At 37.9% G+C, this 19,409-nt stretch overlaps 1 protein-coding gene across 2 annotated transcripts in view; it reads right to left on the reverse strand.

The window, feature by feature from the left end:
- Positions 1–4,531: 4,531 nt before the first annotated feature.
- LOC308414096 (uncharacterized protein) overlaps positions 4,532–19,409 on the reverse strand; it is a 36,504-nt gene continuing 21,626 nt past the window's right edge. The window contains exons 3-5 of one of the 2 annotated variants that reach the window (XM_080909274.1): positions 17,781–17,907; positions 16,986–17,114; positions 4,532–7,986 (exon numbers count right to left, since the gene is read on the reverse strand). In XM_080909274.1, the coding sequence (XP_080765400.1) occupies positions 6,317–7,986; positions 16,986–17,114; positions 17,781–17,907 (1,926 nt within the window). In that variant the 3' untranslated portion in view covers positions 4,532–6,316. The remainder of the gene's footprint in view (positions 7,987–16,985; positions 17,115–17,780; positions 17,908–19,409) is intronic. The other variant, XM_080909275.1, reaches the window with a different exon arrangement.

The following is a 19,409-nucleotide window of genomic DNA, read 5'->3' on the forward strand; positions in this document are numbered from 1 at the left end:
TAAGAAAAATTTCTCCTGCATTCTAAGCTCTTCCCCAGATAGTTTCAGTGTACCTGGTTTTATGTGGAGATCTTTGATCCACTTGGACTTGAGCTTTGTATAAGAAGATAATAAAGGATCAATTTGCATGCGGAGTGCCAGTTGAACCAGCACCATTTGTTGAAGAGACTGTTTTTTCCCATTAAATGTTTTTAGCTCTTTTGTCAAAGACCAAGCTACCATAGGCATGTGGTTCATTTCTGGGTCTTCAATTCTATTCCAGTGGTCTACCTGCCTGTCTCTGTACCAATACAATGCAATTTTTTATCATAACTGATCTGTAATACAGCTTGAGGTCAAGGATGGTGATTATCTCAGAAGTTTTTTTTTTTTTTTTTCTTTTTTTTTTTTTTGTTGAGAATAGTCTTTGCTATCCTGGTTTTTATTTTTATTATTATTATTATTATTATTATTATTATTATTATTATTATTATTATTACTAAACAACTCAAGAATTTAGACTCTAAAGAATAAAATAATCCTATTAAAATGGGATATAGAGCTAAATAAAGAATTCTCAACTAAGGAATATCAAATGGCTGAGAAGCACCTAAAGAAATGTTCAACATCCCAGTCATCAGGGAAATGCAAATCAGAACAACCCTGAGAGTCCACCTCATACCAGTCAGAATGGCTAAGATAAAAAACTCAGGTGACAACAAATGCTGGCAAGGATGTGGAGAAAAATGAACAATCCTCCACTGTTGGTGGGGTTGCAAGCCAGTACAACCAGTCTGGAAATCAGTCTGGCAGTTCTTCAGAAAATTGGACATAGTACTACCGGAGGACCCAGCTATATCACTCCTGGACATATACCCAAAAGAAGCTCCAACATCTAACAAGGACACATGTTTCACCATGTTCATAGCAGCCTTATTTATAATAGCCAGAAGCTAGAAAGAACCCAGATGTCCTTCATCAAAAGAATGGATACAGAAATTACACCACAGACTACCATTCAGCTATTAAAAATGATTTCATGAAATTCCTAGGCAAATAGATGGAACTTGAAGCTATCATGCTGAGTGAGGAAACCCAGTCACAGAAGACCACTCATGGTATGTTCTCACTGATAAGTGAATACTAGCCCAAAAAGCTTGGAATAACCAAGAAATAACAGAAATTATGAAGCTCAGAGAGAAGGAAGGCCAGAAGGTAGAAACTTCAGTCCTTCTTAGAAGGGATAACAAAACACTCATGGGAGGAAATAGAGGGACAAATAGAGGAGCAGGGATTGGAGAAAAGATCATCCAAAGACTGCCTCACCTGGGCATCCATCCCATAGGCAGCCACTAAACCCACACACTATAGCTGATACCAAGATATGCTTACTGGCAGGAATCTGATGTGAATGCTTCCTCAGAGGCTCTGCCAGAGCCATACCAGAGCCATACTGATACAGATGGGGAATGCTTGCAAATAACCGTTTGAGTAAATATGAGGACCCCAATGAAGGAGCTAGAGAAAGGACTGAAGGAACTGGAAGGGTTTGCAACTCCATGGAAAGAACAAAGTTATTAACTAACCAAACCCTCCAGAGCTCCCAGGGACTAAAACACCACCAATGAGTTGTCATGGAGAGACCCATGGCTCCAGGAGCATATGCAGCAGAGGATGGCATTGTCTGCAATCAATGAGAGGAGAGGCCTCTGATCCAGGGAAGGCCTACTTTCCCTTTGTAGGTGAATGCCAAGGTGTTGAGGTGGGAGCAGGAAGCTGGGAGAGGCAGTACCTTCATGGAGGCAATGGGGGGGAGGATGAGATTGGCAGAAAGGGGATAACACCTGAAATGTAAATAAAGAGAATATCCAATAAAAACATTTAAGAGGTAAAAAACAAAACAAAAAAACAAATGCTAAAATCTTCTTGCCTAAGTAACTAATTTTATTTTCTTAATCCACTGCTGCTGTCAGCAGGGATAAATTGCCAGAAGCTGTCAACTCTGGCCCCAGTATAAAAGAGAACTGAATCTCCAGAAGAAAACCAACATTTAGCACCTTGCACACCCACCAACTCTGTGTCTACCTTAGTACCTGGGTATCAAGGAGGGACCTTGACAAAAATCATAGAAAATTTTGTGTGTAAATAGACACTAGCGAAATGTGTAACACATAGCATTCATAAAAGAAACAAAAATATACACAAATATGCATATATATACACATTTTTATACATACATATAACACATTCACATATTTAGACACAGACACGTTCATACCTAGTCTGTTATTTACATAGCGTTTATGTCATAAGGCAGGTATGCAACTGAGATGATTAAGGCCTCATCCGAGACGTAGGTTTCTTGAACAAGGGGTAATTTGAACAACAGATACTATGTGAAAACATGTCAATTATGAATCAGAAATGAGGTGTTTAGGCAGAGTTCATACTTTGTGAGTACTACAGAGGAAGGTTAATGAGGGACAGGTTCAGGGATGCACTTCTGAGCCTGGGAGTGACGTGGGCACATGAATATATTTGGCGTTTCTTTTCTCCTCAAATTGTACATTATGTGTTTCCTTACTATGTTACATTTAGAGTTGCATAAGTGTGGTCACTAGTAAGCACGGGGCAGAGTAAATACTAGAGTGTCTTCAAATCTTTTCTGTCAATAACACTAATCTAAAACTCTTCAATTTACTCTTTGGAAGATTTCTAGGACAGGGCAAAAAGCAGCTACATTATTTGTCAAGGTTTAACAAGAATGGTTTCAAGGTCCCTTCCTAATACTCTTCTCTTTTAAATCGCATGAGTTGAACTGAGTTTTCCATTTAATTCATCCTTAGCACTGTCTTCCTTGATCCTGCTAAGATAACCCATGAAGACACACTTAAAAGTGTCCATTCACTTTTCTAATCCAAAGTCTCCAAATCTTCTATACGCCTCCACCAAAATATGGTCATTCCTGTCATAGAATTATCCTAATCCTGGTACCAACTTCTGACTTAGTCCATGTTCCATTGATATGAACAGATATCATGATAATTTCTAATCTTAAAGGGGAAAGTGTTTAAGTGATGTTTTCTTACAAGTTCAGTGGTTCGGTCCATTATTATCATGGTGGGAAAGCATGGTAACATGTAGGGGCACATGGAGCTGGAGAATAACTTTATTTACACCTGGAGTGCAGGCAGCAGGAATAAAGAGAGTCATGAGACCTGGCCTGAGCTTAGGCCTAAAGACACACTTCCTCTAAAAGGCAATTCCTAATCTTTTCAAATAGTGCCACTTCCTGACCAAGTAATCAAGTCTATGAGCCTAAGGAGGCCATTAGCATTCAAATCATCATAGTTGTTTCTTTGGTAAAGCAAACCATGTAGTTTACAGGCCTATGTATTGTGTTAAAAATGTCCCAAGATTTGGAACATTTCACTGGGGAAATCATTGAATGCTGTATGTAGAACTTAGTGGAACCTCTAGTGTGTGCACAGATGAAAGCCATGCTGAGAGGGATGAGATTTCAGAAGAAAGCATGGGCTCTATTATCAACTACGCTAGAGGCCATTATGTGACATATTGGCAAAGATGATGGCTGGATTCTTCCCTCTTTCAAGAGTGTCTTGACACTGTATTAAAAAGAAATGGACTGATTCCTTTGTGAAAGTTTTCAAAATTACATTGTTAGTACTAATTAATTTTGAATCTGTAATGAAAAACCACAGCATGTGGCACAAAGAAATTAAGTAGTTTGTTGAGCAAATTAGCACTGGAAAAGACTGCAGTCAAGACAAGAATTGAAAAAGTAGTGTTAAACGCTTAGCATTGTAAAGAGAAATCTCTGACTCTGCAAAAGAACACTAAGATCAGCTAAGGGCAAAACCCCAACTTGTGAAAGGGGAAATCTTAGGGTTATTCTGCCCGTTTCCCTGTACAGAAGGTGCTGTAATTGGTTGAAGGAGAAAAGGTAACTAGAACTTAACGGTGTTTTCCAGTTTTCATTGGTTTGGGTTAAAAAAATATATGAAATATCAAGGGAGATCAATGAGCGGCTGAATGAGAAATGTGTCCCACAGGCTTCATATTTTTTATTTGTAAAAGTTGTGGAACCCCGGTGGAGGAAATAGATTAGTAAGGGCTAGGCTTTGCCTTATGTTCTGCTTCCTGCTCATGCAATGTGATGCTTGCTAACTGCCATGCCTTTCCCTGTCATGAAGGACTGTAGCTGCTCTGAAACTGTAAAATCCTTTTCTCCTAACGTGCTTTTTGTTGTGGTAAAATATCATAACATAAATACAAAATCACCCAAACAAAGAACAAATGAACAAAAAAAAAATCACTTACTGTTAGAAATAATTATTTATTTCTATTCGTGTCCCATCATATATTTGACGTTAATGTTTACTAAGCAGTGCTTCAAGCTTCTTTTTTTCAATGAAAGTCAATAAGCGTGTGCACTGTGCAGCTCATTCCTATCAGTGGAGTGTCTGAAGCACTGCACAGCTATGAAGAGACGTCGCAGCTATGCCAGTATGTCTGATACAGAAGCCATGGCACCTTTATTTGACAGTCTGTCCGTGTGTCTTTTTTGATGACCACTATACCTATAAAAGTATCCAAGGGCATGGAGAAATGATTATATGGTCCTTGGAATCATCCAAAAAGCAGAAAACTCTCGGAAGAAACTTACTCCATTTTCTCATTCACAATCCGTAGGCACTGCACTGATACAAAAAAGTATACAAACAAAAAATACAGAGACATTCATTGGAAAATAAAATATTTAATTTCATTAGGTTAAAGTTCGATGAATGATATAATTTGAACAAGACAGTGGTGAAACTTAACAACAGTAGTTAGATGATGCCACTCTTAAGAAACCTTCTGTGTAGTGTTTAATTTTGGTGCTGCTGACCATGAACTTAGGGCTGACATGTGTGACACACTTCATCCCTAGCTGTACACACAGACCTAAACTTTTCTGGATTAAATTTTCCATTCTCATAATGTTTCTCACTTTAATTTTAAAATTTAAAAAAATATTATTTTCTACTTGAAACCTGTTGTCATTCAAAATACGTTTTACTACGTCTTCTGCAGTTTATCTGGCAGTTTATTTCATAAAAAGTTAACTATTTTAATTTTGTGGCAGTTTTTGTATCTCATGATCAGATGGTAGGTCATTTCTTTCCAACTTAATTGTGTTTGCCCCACAGAATACCCCCACAATAAACTTGATAAGCTTATGCTATAATTTTACAATATCCTGTCACTTTCAGATGATAAATGATCTGGTTAGATCTTTTAAACTTGCCACAAACTAGAGTTCCCTGAGAAGAGAGACTCTTAAGAAATTACATCCATTGGGCTGGGTTCTGGGCATTTCCATCAAGTATTTTCTTTTTTAATGACGTACAGCGAGGGCCTAGACAACTTTGGGCAGTGCCACCCCTTGGTAGGTGGTCCTGGGTTGTATAAAGAAAGCTAAGCCAAGAAAAGCAAGCCAGCAGGTATTATTTCTCCATTGTCATTCTAAGTCCCTGCCTCTAGGTTTCTACCCTAGCCCTTACCCTAAACACATATTAGGAAAATAACTTAGACAATACTTAATTCAAAATGTGGAGTGGAGTCATTCTCAGAAACCAGACAGACATGATTCTTTCCTACTAATGCGACTTTTTACCATGTTTTTCCCAGAGGCTGCAATAAAAAGCCCCCGAGGCAGGTACTGTATCATCAACAGGTTGTAGATAATCATAAATGGCAGAGCAGAGTTTGCAAGGAACTATAAATAAATGAGTTCATGAATACTAAAGTGAAGTATCAAATGTCTTCCTCCTTTCAAATATATCTCTTTTTTAGCAATGTTTGACTTTGTTCAGTAATTAGCAATTATTCTGTGGAATATTATATCAAAGATTAGACATAAAAACGAGGCTGAGTAATTCCCTCCATTCACCCTCCGCTGTAATAATCAGTAACATGCTCAGTAAGCGCAAACTGCATGATTTCATCAACAATGTGCATTTTGGTGTTTATAGAGGTGGGAACCATCTCTACATGTCTGAAATGTATTCTTAATATGATATATGTCTATAAAAGCTTGATTTATTTTTTATTTTAAGTTATGTTCTTCCTATATATCCCAGGCAAACAGTGCTCCCACAACACTCTAAAAAGGGTGTGGTTGTACATGCATACCTGTACATCCAGTGACATACTTGAACTCATGTGGTTGTTTATCATCAACACAATACTAATATTTTCTTAGGATTGTATTCCTGGATATTGTACAAGAAGTGAATTATACCTGAAGACATTGCTGTATTCCCATATGCTTCTATCCAACATGAAGTTTTTGATGACTTGCAAGGTTGGAACTTTGACTAAAGAGTTTGCCACACTCAATACATGTGTAAGGTTTTTCTCCAGTGTGGATGGCCTGATGGGTAGTCAAGCTGGAACGCACACTAAAAGCTTTACCACACTTACTACATTTGTAAGGTTTTTCTCCAGTATGAGTCCTCTGGTGACTTGCTAGGTGTGAATTTTGAGTGAAAACCTTACCACATTCATTACACTTGTAAGGTTTTTCTCCAGTATGGATGGCCTGATGAGTAGTCAGACTTGAATACACACTGAAGGCTTTGCCACACTGATTACATTTGTAGGGTTTCTCTCCTGTGTGGGTCCTGTGATGATTTGCAAGATGTGAATTTTGTGTAAAGACCTTGCCACATTCCAGACATTTATAGGGTTTTTGTCCAGTATGGATTATTTGGTGGGTGTTTAGGTTAGAATGTGAATTAAAGGCTTTCCCACACTCACTGCATCGGTAAGGTTTCTCTCCAGTGTGAATTCTCTGATGGATTGAAAGGCTTGATGTTTGACTAAAGACCTTGCCACACTCAGTACATTTGTAAGGTTTTTCTCCAGTGTGGATTACTTGATGGGAAGTCAGGCTAGAGCGCACACTAAACGCTTTGCCACATTCATTGCATTTGTAAGGCTTCTCTCCAGTATGAACCCTCCAATGTCTTGCAAGATTTGAAGTTTGACTGAAGAATTTGCCACATTCTTCACACTTGTAAGGCTTCTCCCCACTGTGAACCCCACGATGACTTGCAAGATGTGAATTTTGCGTGAAGACCTTGCCACATTCATCACACTTGTAAGGTTTTTCTCCTGTATGGATGGCCTGATGGGTAGTGAGGCTGGAATACACACTGAAGGCTTTGCCACACTCATTACACTTGTAAGGCTTCTCTCCAGTGTGTATTCTCCAATGATTTGCAAGGTGTGAATTCTGAGTAAAGACCTTGCCACACTCCGAACATTTATAGGGTTTTTCTCCAGTGTGGATTGCCTGATGGGTATTTAGATTTGAATGTGAACTGAATACTTTCCCACACTCATTGCACCTGTAAGGTTTCTCTCCAGTGTGAGTTCTACGATGAATTGTGAGGCTTGAGGTTTGACTGAAGACCTTGCCACACTCATTACATTTATAAGGTTTATCTCCAGTATGAATTACCTGATGGTGAGTTAGGTTTGAACGAACAGTAAAGGCTTTGCCACAATCATTACATTTGTATGGCTTCTCACCAGTATGAATTCTTCGATGACTTTTAAGGTGTGAATTCTGACTGAAGACCTTGCCACATTCATTACATTTGTAAGGTTTTGCTCCAGTATGATGCCTCTCATGTACCAAAAGATAAGAACGTCGAAAAAAAGCTTTACCACACTCAACACATTTGTAAAGTTTCTCTCCAGTATGAATTTGCCGATGATATGCTAGAGAAGAAGTGTAGCTGAAAACCTTGTCACACTCGTTACATTTATAAGTTTTTCCCTTAAACGGAGCTTTCTGTGCTTTCATAAGTTGTGAAGAATAAACATCATATGCATGAACAACAGGAACCTTGTCACCACTAGGAGGAATCCTGTCAGATGACAGAATGGAAGAGCCATTGCCGATGGACTTGCCTTCATCGCCATCAATGTTTCCTGCAAACAGAAATGGATGCAGCTCAGGTTGATGTGAAGTAAAAGGTAACAGAAGTGAGTTTTTCCTCAGGTTTATTCCTGTCTCCTCCCCACTCTCTTGATCTCTTCTACAGGAGGATTTATCCTGCCTTCCATGCTTTTTCCACTGAAACTCAAAATTCTAAATGCTCTGCTGTATTTCTCTGAAGGAAAAATCTTCAATGTCATTACTTTTACATCTTTCTGATATCACTGTCTGGACTATTTCTCTGCTTTTTGGTTGGAAATCTTTAACTATATATTCAGGAGACTTAACTAGGGGATATAACAGTTTTCTGATTAAGTATAGACAAGACATTCTACATTGAAAACATTTACAGCAAAAATAAAATTTACTGAGTTCATTTATCAACTTTTAGAAACGTAAAAGCCAATTTAATTATCATAAAACAATGACTTTGTAATTAAGTACATGTAATTCTATATATTTTAATCACTAGGAGAGAGGATTCATTTCAAATAACTTATGAACAAATTATTCACATTGAATAAAGTTACATAAACCCAGAAAATACAATATTACCATCACATCATAAACATATATTATATGCTTGTATCACAAGTGAAAGAAAAAATGATATTAGCAGTATATTCTGTATAAATGCACATAAAATACCATAACATATGATAATAAAATTTAACAATAGTTACTTTATATAACCAGTTAAGTAAATAGCAATTTGAGATACAAAACAATAGCAAAAAAGAAGAAAAATTCACAAGAACAATACAAGAACCTCTTAAAAACTTACTTAGACTGACTCATGAAGGGCATGTTCAATATGGGCAAGCAGTGCAAGTCTGTTACACTGCACAGCACACACAGAAAACAAGCACTTATAGGTCCTAAGAAATATTACAAAACTCTAGAATCCCATCATAGAGCAACAAGGCAAATAATTAATACAGATGTCAATAAATTGCTACATGTAGGAGCTAGAGAGATGTCTGAGTCATTAAGAACATGTACAACTCTTGCCGAGCAGCTGAATTCTGTTCCCAGCACCCACACTGGACAACTCAGAATCATCTATCCACCAACCACGGGATCTAGAACTTTTATCTTGACTCTGAGTATACCTGCCCTCATATGTATTCAAACATATATAAACATAATTTAAAGATAAGATAGATTGAAAATAAAATTCTGTATACTGTAAAATGATAAACACGTTCTTATTAGGAATAAAAACAGGGTTTTGTATGAAAACAGCAAAAAATAGAAATAGAACGTCTAGCCATTCCACTACTGTGTTTGTGTATGTACGAAATGAAGTCACTATTATGAGTATATGAATGCATAATTATGACAGTAAGGCTTACAAAAACCTAGATGTGAAATCAACCTCATGTATGCCAGAAATGGGTAAAGAAACTAATGAGATGGTCTGTGCTGGCACACCTTTAGTCCTCACACTCAGAGGCAGCACCAGGTGAATCTCTCAGTCTGAGAGCAGCCTGATCTACAGAATGACTTCCAGGACAGCTGTTGCTGCACTGAGATGTACTGTTATGAAAAGTGAAACACACACACACACACACACACAAAATGACAACAACAAAAATCCAAGCACACAAAAAGTGAAGAAACATCAAGAAAATTATGCATGTACATACATACTAAGGTGTTATTCAGTCACAAAGAATATATGGGACCCTGTCATTAGTTAGAGAAACTGACAGAACTATAGGACATTGTGTTAAGCAAATAAATCAAACAGAAAGGAAAATACAGCATATTTTGTTCTACATGTGGAAAATTTTTTAAAATTTGAACAAAGATTTATGAAGTACAAAAAGTTCTATCAGGGAAGGGAAGGAGGATAGGAGGACATTATAAAAAAAGAAATCAGGACCGCCAGCCCCTAGGGGTTGAGAAACTGGTGAGTGGGAGATCTGGGCGGCCAGTGAGCAGGGAGATCTCTGCGGAGTGTGCATGCGAAGCGCACCCTCCGACCTGCCTGATCCAGGGACCAGGAACAAAACTTTGGAACCTCTATTCCCACCCGGCAACTCTGAGGCATAGAACAGGGCAGGGCCCATCTGCCACCTGAACCAGTGGAGATCCAGGGACACAGACCAGATACAAGGAAAAGGCGAGAACATATCACTGACAACAAAATGGCAAGAAGAAAGCGAAAGAGTATATCCCAAGGAAACCAAGACAGCCTGGCAACACCAGAACCCAGCTCTCCCATAACAGCAAACATCGGAATGCCAAACACTCCAGAAAAAGAAGACACAGACCTAAAATCATACCTCAAGATGCTGATAGAGATACTTAAACAAGTACAGGAGGAAAAGCAAAAAGATTCAGAAGCTTTTAAAGAGGAAACAAGAAAAATACTCAAAGAACTAGAGGAAAACAGAATCAAAGAGATGAAGAAATGGAAGAGGGAATTAAAACAGAAATTGACACAATAAAGAAAACATTAAAAGAGATAACCCTAGAGGTAGAACACCAAAAAAAAGAAATCAGGAGTTGCAGAAGCAAGCATTCCCAATAGATTACAAGAGATGGAAGAAGAATCTTGGGGGCAGAAGACAACGTTGTAAACATAGACAAAACAGCCAGAGAAGATGCAAAAAACAAAAAGCACCTAACCCAAAATGTCCAGGAAATCTAGGACACAATGAGAAGACCTAACCTAAGGATAATAGGAATAGAAGAGGGAGAAGAGTATCAACTAAGAGGCACAGTAAATATCTTCAACAAAATCATAGAAGAAAACTTCCCTACCCTCAAGAATGAGATGACCACGAGCATAAAAGAAGCCTTCAGAACTCCAAATAGAGTGAACCAGAAAAGAAATACCTCCCGACACATAATAGTCAAAACACCAAGTGCACAAAGCAAAGAAAGAATACTAAAAGCAGTAAGGGAAAAAGGTCAGGTAACATATAAAGGCAGGCCAATCAGACTCACACCCGATTTCTCAACAGAGACTATGAAAACTAGAAGAGCCTGGACAGACACCATGCAGACCCTAAGAGAGCACAAGTGCCAGCCCAAGCTGCTATACCCAGCAAAACTATCAATCACCATAGATGGAGAAATGAAGATATTTCAAGACAAATCAAAATTTACACAATATCTGACCACAAACCCAGCACTACAACGAATTATAGGTGGAAAACCCAATACAATGAGGGGAAATACAGCCTAGTAAAAACAAGAAAACTCCTAAACAAAAAACCTAAAAGAAGAAAAAGACACAGACACAGCTCAACCCACAAAAGCAATAATGGCAGGAAACAGAAACAACTATTCCTTGATATCTATTAACATAAATAGACTCAACTCCCCAATAAAGAGACATAGGCTATCAGACTGGATACATAAACAAATTCCAGCCCTTTGCTGCATACAGGAAACTCATCTCAGAGACAAAGACAGACACTATCTCAGAGTAAAAGGGTGGGAAAAAAACTTCCAAGCAAACAGCCCCAAGAAGCAAGCTGGAGTGGCTATTCTAATATCGAATAAAGTAAATTTCCAACCAAAAGTTATCAAAAAAAGATAAGGAAGGACACTTTTTACTCATTACCAGGGAAATCTGTCAGGAGGAACTCTCAATTCTTAAGATATATGTTCCAAATAAAAAAGCACCAACACTCATAAAACAAACCCTACTAAAGCTCAAAAAATACATTTCACCCCACACAATAATAGTGGGAGACTTTAATACCCCACTCTCACCAATGGACAGATCATGGAAACAGAAACTGAACAAGGACACTGCAAAACTAGCAGAGACTTTGAACCAACTAGAATTAATAGATATATACAAAACATATCATCCTAAAGTAAAAAAATACAACTTCTTGTCAGCACCCCATGGCACCTTCTCAAAAGTTGACCACATAATTAGACACAGAACAAGCCTCAATCGATATAAGAGAATTGAAATACTCCCATGCATCCTCTCAGATCACCATGGTCTACGGCTGGTCTTTAACAACAACAAAGAAAACAAAAAGCCTACGTACACATGGAAACTAAACAACACTCTGTTAAAGATAGCAGGGTCAAAGAAGAAATAAAGAAAGAAATTAAGGACTTTTTAAAATTCAAAGAAAACACAACATACCCAAACCTATGGGATGCAATGAAAGCAGTACTGAGAGGAAAACTCATAGCCCTAAATGCTTCCAAAAAGAAACTGGAGAGAGCTTACATCAGGAACCTGACAGCACAGCTAAAAGCCCTAGAACAAAAGGAACCAGATATACCCAAGAAGAATAAATGGCAAGAAATAATAAAAATTATGGCATAAATAGACGAAATAGAAACAAAAAAAATAATTGAAAAAAATCAACAAAACCAAGAGCTGGTTCTCTGAGAAAATCAACAAGATTGATAAACCCCTAGCCAGACTAACTAGAGGATAAAGAGAGAGTATACAAAATAACAAAATAAGAAAGGAAAGTGGAGACATAACAACTGAAACTGGGGAAATTCAAGAAATCATCAGATCCTACTACAAAAACTTACACTCCACAAAATTGGAAAATCTGGAGGAAATGGACGAATTCCTAGACAGATACAAGATCCCAAAGTTAAACCAGGACCAAGTAAACCATCTAAATAACCCTATAACACCTAAAGAAATAGAAGAAGTCATCAAAAGTCTCCCAACCAAAAAAAGCCCAGGTTCAGACGGTTTCAGTGCAGAATTTTATCAGACATTTATTGCGGATATAACACCAATACTCTCCAAACTATTCCAGAAGATTGAATCAGATGGAATGCTACCCAACTCATTTTTTGAGGCTACAATAACCCTCGTACCTAAACTACACAAAGACCCTACAAGGAAAGAGAACTTCAGAACAATCTCACTTATGAACATTGACGAAAAAATACTCAACAAAATCCTTGCAAACCGAATCCAAGAACACATTAAAACGATCATTCACCATGACCAAGTAGGCTTCATCCCTGGGATGCAGGGATGGTTTAATATAAGAAAATCCATCAACGTAATCCACCATATAAACAAACTCAAAGAACAAAGTCACATGGTCATATCACTAGATGCTGAGAAAGCATTTGACGAAATTCAACACCCCTTCATGTTAAAAGTCTTGGAAAGAACAGGAATCCAAGGTACATACTTAAACATAATAAAAGCAATATACAGCAAACCAACAGCCAACATCAAACTTAACGGTGGGAAACTTGAAGCAATCCCACTAAAATCAGGGACTCGACAAGGCTGCCCACTCTCCCCCTACCTATTCAACATAGTACTGGAAGTCCTGGCTGGAGCAATTAGACAGCAAAAGGAGATCAAGGGGATATATATCGGAAAGGAAGAGATAAAAACATCACTCTTTGCCGATGACATGATAGTGTACCTAAGTGACCCCAAAAACTCCACCAGAGAACTCCTACAGCTGATAAACAAGTTCAGCAAAGTGGCTGGATACAAAATCAACTCAAACAAATCAGTAGCCTTCCTATACTCAAAGGACAAACATGTGGAGAAAGAAATTAGGGAAAAGGTACCCTTCACAATTGTCACAAAAACTATGAAATACCTTGGTGTGACTCTAACTAAGCAAGTGAAGGACCTGTACGACAAGAACTTCAAACCTCTAAAGAAGGAAATTGAGGAGGATCTCAGAAAATGGAAAGTCTCCCATGCTCATGGATTGGAAAGATCAACATTTTAAAAATGGCCATCCTACCAAAAGCAATCTACAGATTCAAGCAATCCCCATCAAAATTCCAACACAGTTCTTCATGGAATTGGAAAGATCAATGTGCAATTTCATATGGAACAACAAGACGTAGAATAGCGAAATTCATGGTCAACAACAAGAAAACATCTGCGGGAATCACTATCCCTGACCTCAAGCTATATTACAAGGCAATTGTGCTGAAAACTGCATGGTACTGGTACAAAAATAGGCATGTGGATCAATGGAATAGATTAGAAGATCCAGAAATGAGCCCTCACATATATGGTCACCTGATTTTTGACAAAGGAGCCGTAAACATTCAATGGAAAAAGGACAGCCTATTCAACAAATGATGCTGGTCCAACTGGCACTTAACATGCACAAGAATGAAAATAGACCTGTTCTTATCTCCTTGTACAAAGCTCAAGTGTAAGTGGATCAAAGATCTCCACATTAAACCAGATACACTGAAACTATTAGATGAGAAAGTAGGGAAAACTTTAGAACATATAGGCACAGGAGAAAATTTTCTGAACAAAACACCAATGGCTCAAGCTCTAAGGTCAAAGATTAACAAATGGGACTTAATGAGATTGCAAAGTTTCTGTAAGTCTAAGGACATTGTCAAGAAAACAAAACGGCAACCAACAGAATGGGAAAAGATTTTTACCAACTCCACAGCAGATAGAGGCCTAATATCTAAGGTATACAAAGAACTCAGAAAACTAGACACCAGAGAGTCAAATAGCCCTATTTAAAAAATGGGGTACAGAGCTAAACAAAACGTTCTCAGTTGAGGAATATTGAATGGCTGAGAAATATCTGAGGAAGTGCTCGACATCTTTAGCCATCAGGGAAATGCAAATCAAAACAACCCTGAGATTCCACCTCACACCAGTCAGATTGGCCAAGATCCAAAACTCAGATGACAACAGATGCTGGTGAGGTTGCGGAGAAAGAGGAACCCTTCGCCACTGTTGGTGGTGTTGCAAACTAATACAACCACTCTGGAAGTCAGTCTGGCGATACCTCAGAAAATTGGACATAATACTACCTGATAACCCAGCTATTCCACTTCTGGGCATATACCCCAGAGACACCTTAGTACACATCAAAGATATATGTACCACAATGTTCATAGCAGCTCTATTTATAATAGCTAGAAGCTGGAAAGAACCCAGATGTTCTTCAGAAGATGAATGGATACAAAAATTGTGGTACATTTACACAATGGAATACTACTCAGCCACAGGAAACAATGACTTAACCAAATTCTTAAGAAAATGGCTGCATCTAGAGAATATCATTCTGAGTGAGATAACCCAGACACAAAAGAATAGACATAATATGCAGTCACTGATAGTGGGATGCTAACCCCAGAGGCTTGCACTCCCCCAGAAACAACTCACAGACTGTATGAAGTCCAAGAAATAAAGAAAACAAAACAAAACATAACAAAAAAAATCTTTATAGAACAAGAAAACTTTGACTATTTCCATGTTACATTTTGTTTTACATGTACTTTATGCTCATTGTAACTATTAAATTTTCAATGCATGCTATCAAACCTTTAAAAAAATCAAGTACTGACTAAAAAATATATTCATACAGTTTTATGTAAAAATTATTTTAAAATCTAAAAAAAAGTACTGACAAAAATGTATTGTATAATTTTATGCAAAAAATGCTTAAAATCTGTACATTTATCTTTGTTTTGTAAAATAAAGTTGTTAAAAAAAAAAAAACATGATCAAGGCCCAAATGTACACACATATGAGATGTCTGCTGGATCTCATGAATTTAAACAATAAAACGTTAATGAATATGTTACAAAGTCATTACATATGTGCATGTGTATAACAAGATGATGACACGGAAACATATTTCTGTGTGTGACAAAATGATAACAAATGGAAAACCCACCATTTCAAATACACCATCCCTACTGTCTAGGTGAGACTTTGGTCCCACTGACACTTATTAATACCCTCCACTCCCGGTGACTATCTCTGTGTTCTCTGCTCCTAGGTGAATTGAGTTAAATTTTATATATAAGTGAAAACTCATATATATATGGGTAGAGAGATATGCATATGGCATTTGCCTTTATGTATGTTAACAAATAAATAGATAAGGAAAATATGTAGATATATACAATAAAGACTATGATCCCAGAATAATGGATTCCTGTTATCTACAGCAAAATGGAACTGAAGTGGGTTTCCAAGAAAAGCCAATGTGACAGTTACCTGCTGGCTTATTCTGTTTATAAAAGCTCTTCCAGGCTGACAGACATTGTAACAAATAGAATGTTCTTTTGCAGGACAAGTAAAATTCATACAGACACACACACACACACACACACACACACACACACACACAGAAGAAACTGCTGGTGATAAACACATGGTCTATTCCATAACTTGCCTACTTGTGAATCATGTCACAAGAACAATACAGACATCCCACACAAAAGATCATCTTGAGGCTTTAGCATCTATACTCAAAAGCTCAGTTGCTTGATTAAACAATAGCTCTTATTTTTATCTGTAAAAAGGTGTCATTAATGAATCCTAATCTATATTCTAAAGAAAAAACCCACAAAATAAAAGTCACCTTTCCCTCACATCCAGACCAAATCTCAGCTTTTCCAAAGCAGTAATTTTTACAAAAGAAAGTGCTATGTCATTTGGGTGAAAATTGACATTTCTACAAATGTCTATTAAGTTGACCATGGCATTATACACCTCTAATTCATCTACTTAGCAGGCTGAGTGCTGTGGCCTGTAGTGCTCAAAAAAGAATAAATATAGTAATGATAATACCCACAGTTCTAATGGACAGTGGAAGATGATGGAATTCTAGCTCAGCTAGGCCCTGGCCTTAACCACAGTTTCATTGCACATGCATACATAAATCCATCCCCATTTTTAAGTGTGCTGTTTTCACACTGGCTATTTCAGGTTTCATGCTTTGGCTATTCATTCCATGTCGGGTATATGATATGCAAATTCTTTCTCCTAACACAGAGGGGAATACCTGATGCTAGGTAAAAAAAAAAAAGCCTGGTCATTTAGCTCACTGGATATGGTAGCTTATGAATCTATTCCGAGCACTTGGGAGACTGAGGCAGAAGGCTTCCTCAGATTTTATGGTCACCCTGGGCTACACAGTGAGTTTCAGATCAGCCTGAACATTAGAGTAAGATACTACCTCAAATGTACAAACCAGATTAAAACCAGACAAAACTGCTCTGCCCTCTGACCACTTACCTGCATTCGCCCCTATGGCGGATTCTTGTCCATTTGATTTTCTGGTTATGACTACCTCACTCTCCATAGTCCAGGACCTTTTGTTTTGTTCCAACTTAGACACAGAATTCAGACTTGGAAGTGTGGCTCCTGTTCATAAAGAGACAGTAACATCAGGCACTGAGGATTTCATAGAAATTTTATCCTGTGCTAATGTGAGAACAAGTTACATATAAATCTAAAAAGTACTTCACAAACATCACTGAATGCCTCTTTTTGGGAGCTTACTGGACAGATAACTAGTTATCTAACAAGAACTACTGACTCAAAAGCTCAGGGAATGAAAGAAAAGAAATTAGATACTTTAAACACATGCCTTGGTGCCATGACTCATGCATGGTGGTAAATGCTTATAATACCAGTGTGAAGCAAGCAGACTGTAAGTTCAAGGCCACTAGACTATACAACGCAAAGAAAATAATAAATAAATAAATAAATAAATAAATAAATAAATAAATACCCCCCCAAAAAATCTACCATACTAGACTATACAACACAAAGAAAATAATAAATAAATAAATAAATAAATAAATAAATAAATAAATAAATAACCACCCCCAAAAAATATCTACCATAAGGGCATGGAACACAACCCTGTGGTAGAATGCTTGCCTTTATAAAAGTGGCTTTTATTCCCAGTGCATAAAGGGAGGAAAAAAAAGAAGGGATAGAGGAAAGAAAAAAGGTAGAAAAAGTAACATGGCTCCCCAAAGGCACAAAAGGATAATGCAAAGCTACAAAGAAAGCCATCCTCACCCAGGGAGACCAGGTTGCTGTAGTTCTCCAACATGACATCCCTGTGCAAGGCCCTTTGTGCACAGTCTAGGCAGTCCCATTCTTCCTGTGAGAACTCTACAGCTACATCACTGAAAGTCAACTGTCCCTAAAGGAACAAACACATTTTATCATGTGGACACTTAAGATCTTTACATAGAAGCGAGACAAGGGGAAGACCAAAAGGATAAACTAATTAAAGAGAATAAACTACCTCCATGCTGTACCATTACAAAAGCATGTCTTTGTTTAGTTCTCAGATGTGTAACTCACTTGGCATCCCCAGACTAATAAGAATGGATTCGTCTCCTATGAAGATGTTGACCACTGAAATGAAAGACTGAGGGTTGAGTTTTACTAAGGTTGCTGCGAACCAAGATGACCAACACAGGAATAGGTCTGAACTTCAGTCCTTACTCCCCGTCCTCTAGGAAGAGTAGTGGGGCTGAAGTCTCAAGTGAACAGCAATGAACAATGGTGTTAAGTAATTATATGTAAGTGATGGAACCTCCATAAATCCTCAAAGCACCGAGCTTAAAATTCTTTTCCTCATATTCTGCTGTGGTCAAAAGTCAGAAAGAGGGGCTTACATAAGCAGGGTGTAAAGGCCACAGCCCATCTCCTCTACCTCACCTTTTGTGTCTTCTTTGTCTAACCATCCATCTATAGTCTTTGAAATGTCCTTCATAATAAATGGGGATAGGTATTGTGAGCTGCCCTAGAAAATGAAAAATAAAACTGAAGAGAGGGAGAACAGTCTATGGAACTGAGATTTCTGTTTAGTGTCAGAATTCAATGAAATTAGCTGGCATTGGGCTCTGGTACACTGGAGAATTACTTGCCTGGGATGTGGGGAAAACCTCACATGTGGGCTACCCTAAGTGATCCATTGGATGAGAGCATACAGGAAGGAACAAACTTTGTTTTCCTATGTTCCCAGATTAAGATGTATCAGAGCAATATAGCTTCTCTCTAAAGTAATTTTGTTTTTCTTTGAGCTATTATGGTATGCCACAGTCCATTACTCATGTTTGTGAGAATAGCAAAGAAATGAAAGCCAACACTAGGTGTGCCCCTTTCCCATACATTAACTCCTGTTCCCGTACATTAACTATATTCACCCAAATATTTTCTATGTCCTTTTGCCCAGCCCTAATAACTATCACTTGTTTCTCATCCCATAAAAGTAAAAAAGAAAAACCCATAGGCTCATCTCAATTGTACTGGTAGATAAGATGGTTGATATGCCCTGTTCAGTTTCTAGCTGAGCTATTGCATGAACAGTGTCTTCAGAGATAAAAGTCATGAGGCTTTAAGAAAAAAATCAGCTGAGCAACCTGCCTACCAGTTTAATTGTCTTACTCTCTTGACTTAGTCCCTAAAGGTATATCTGACCATTTCTGCTCTCCCACCTCACAGGTCCCTCCCAGGCCCCCTTTGTCAATTCTAGCACATTTCCACAATTCCACACAATCACACCATGCAGGTTCAGACCATGTCAGTCAGAAGAACAGGTGAGTGACTTGACTGTCAGGTAAAGTGTCCTACTCTATAGACTTGGCTCTGAAAAATGTATTTCAAAGCATGCTTGTTACAGGTTATTTCATCACA

This window comes from Micromys minutus, assembly GCF_963924665.1.
Source record: "Micromys minutus genome assembly, chromosome: 32".
Taxonomy (NCBI): domain Eukaryota; kingdom Metazoa; phylum Chordata; class Mammalia; order Rodentia; family Muridae; genus Micromys; species Micromys minutus.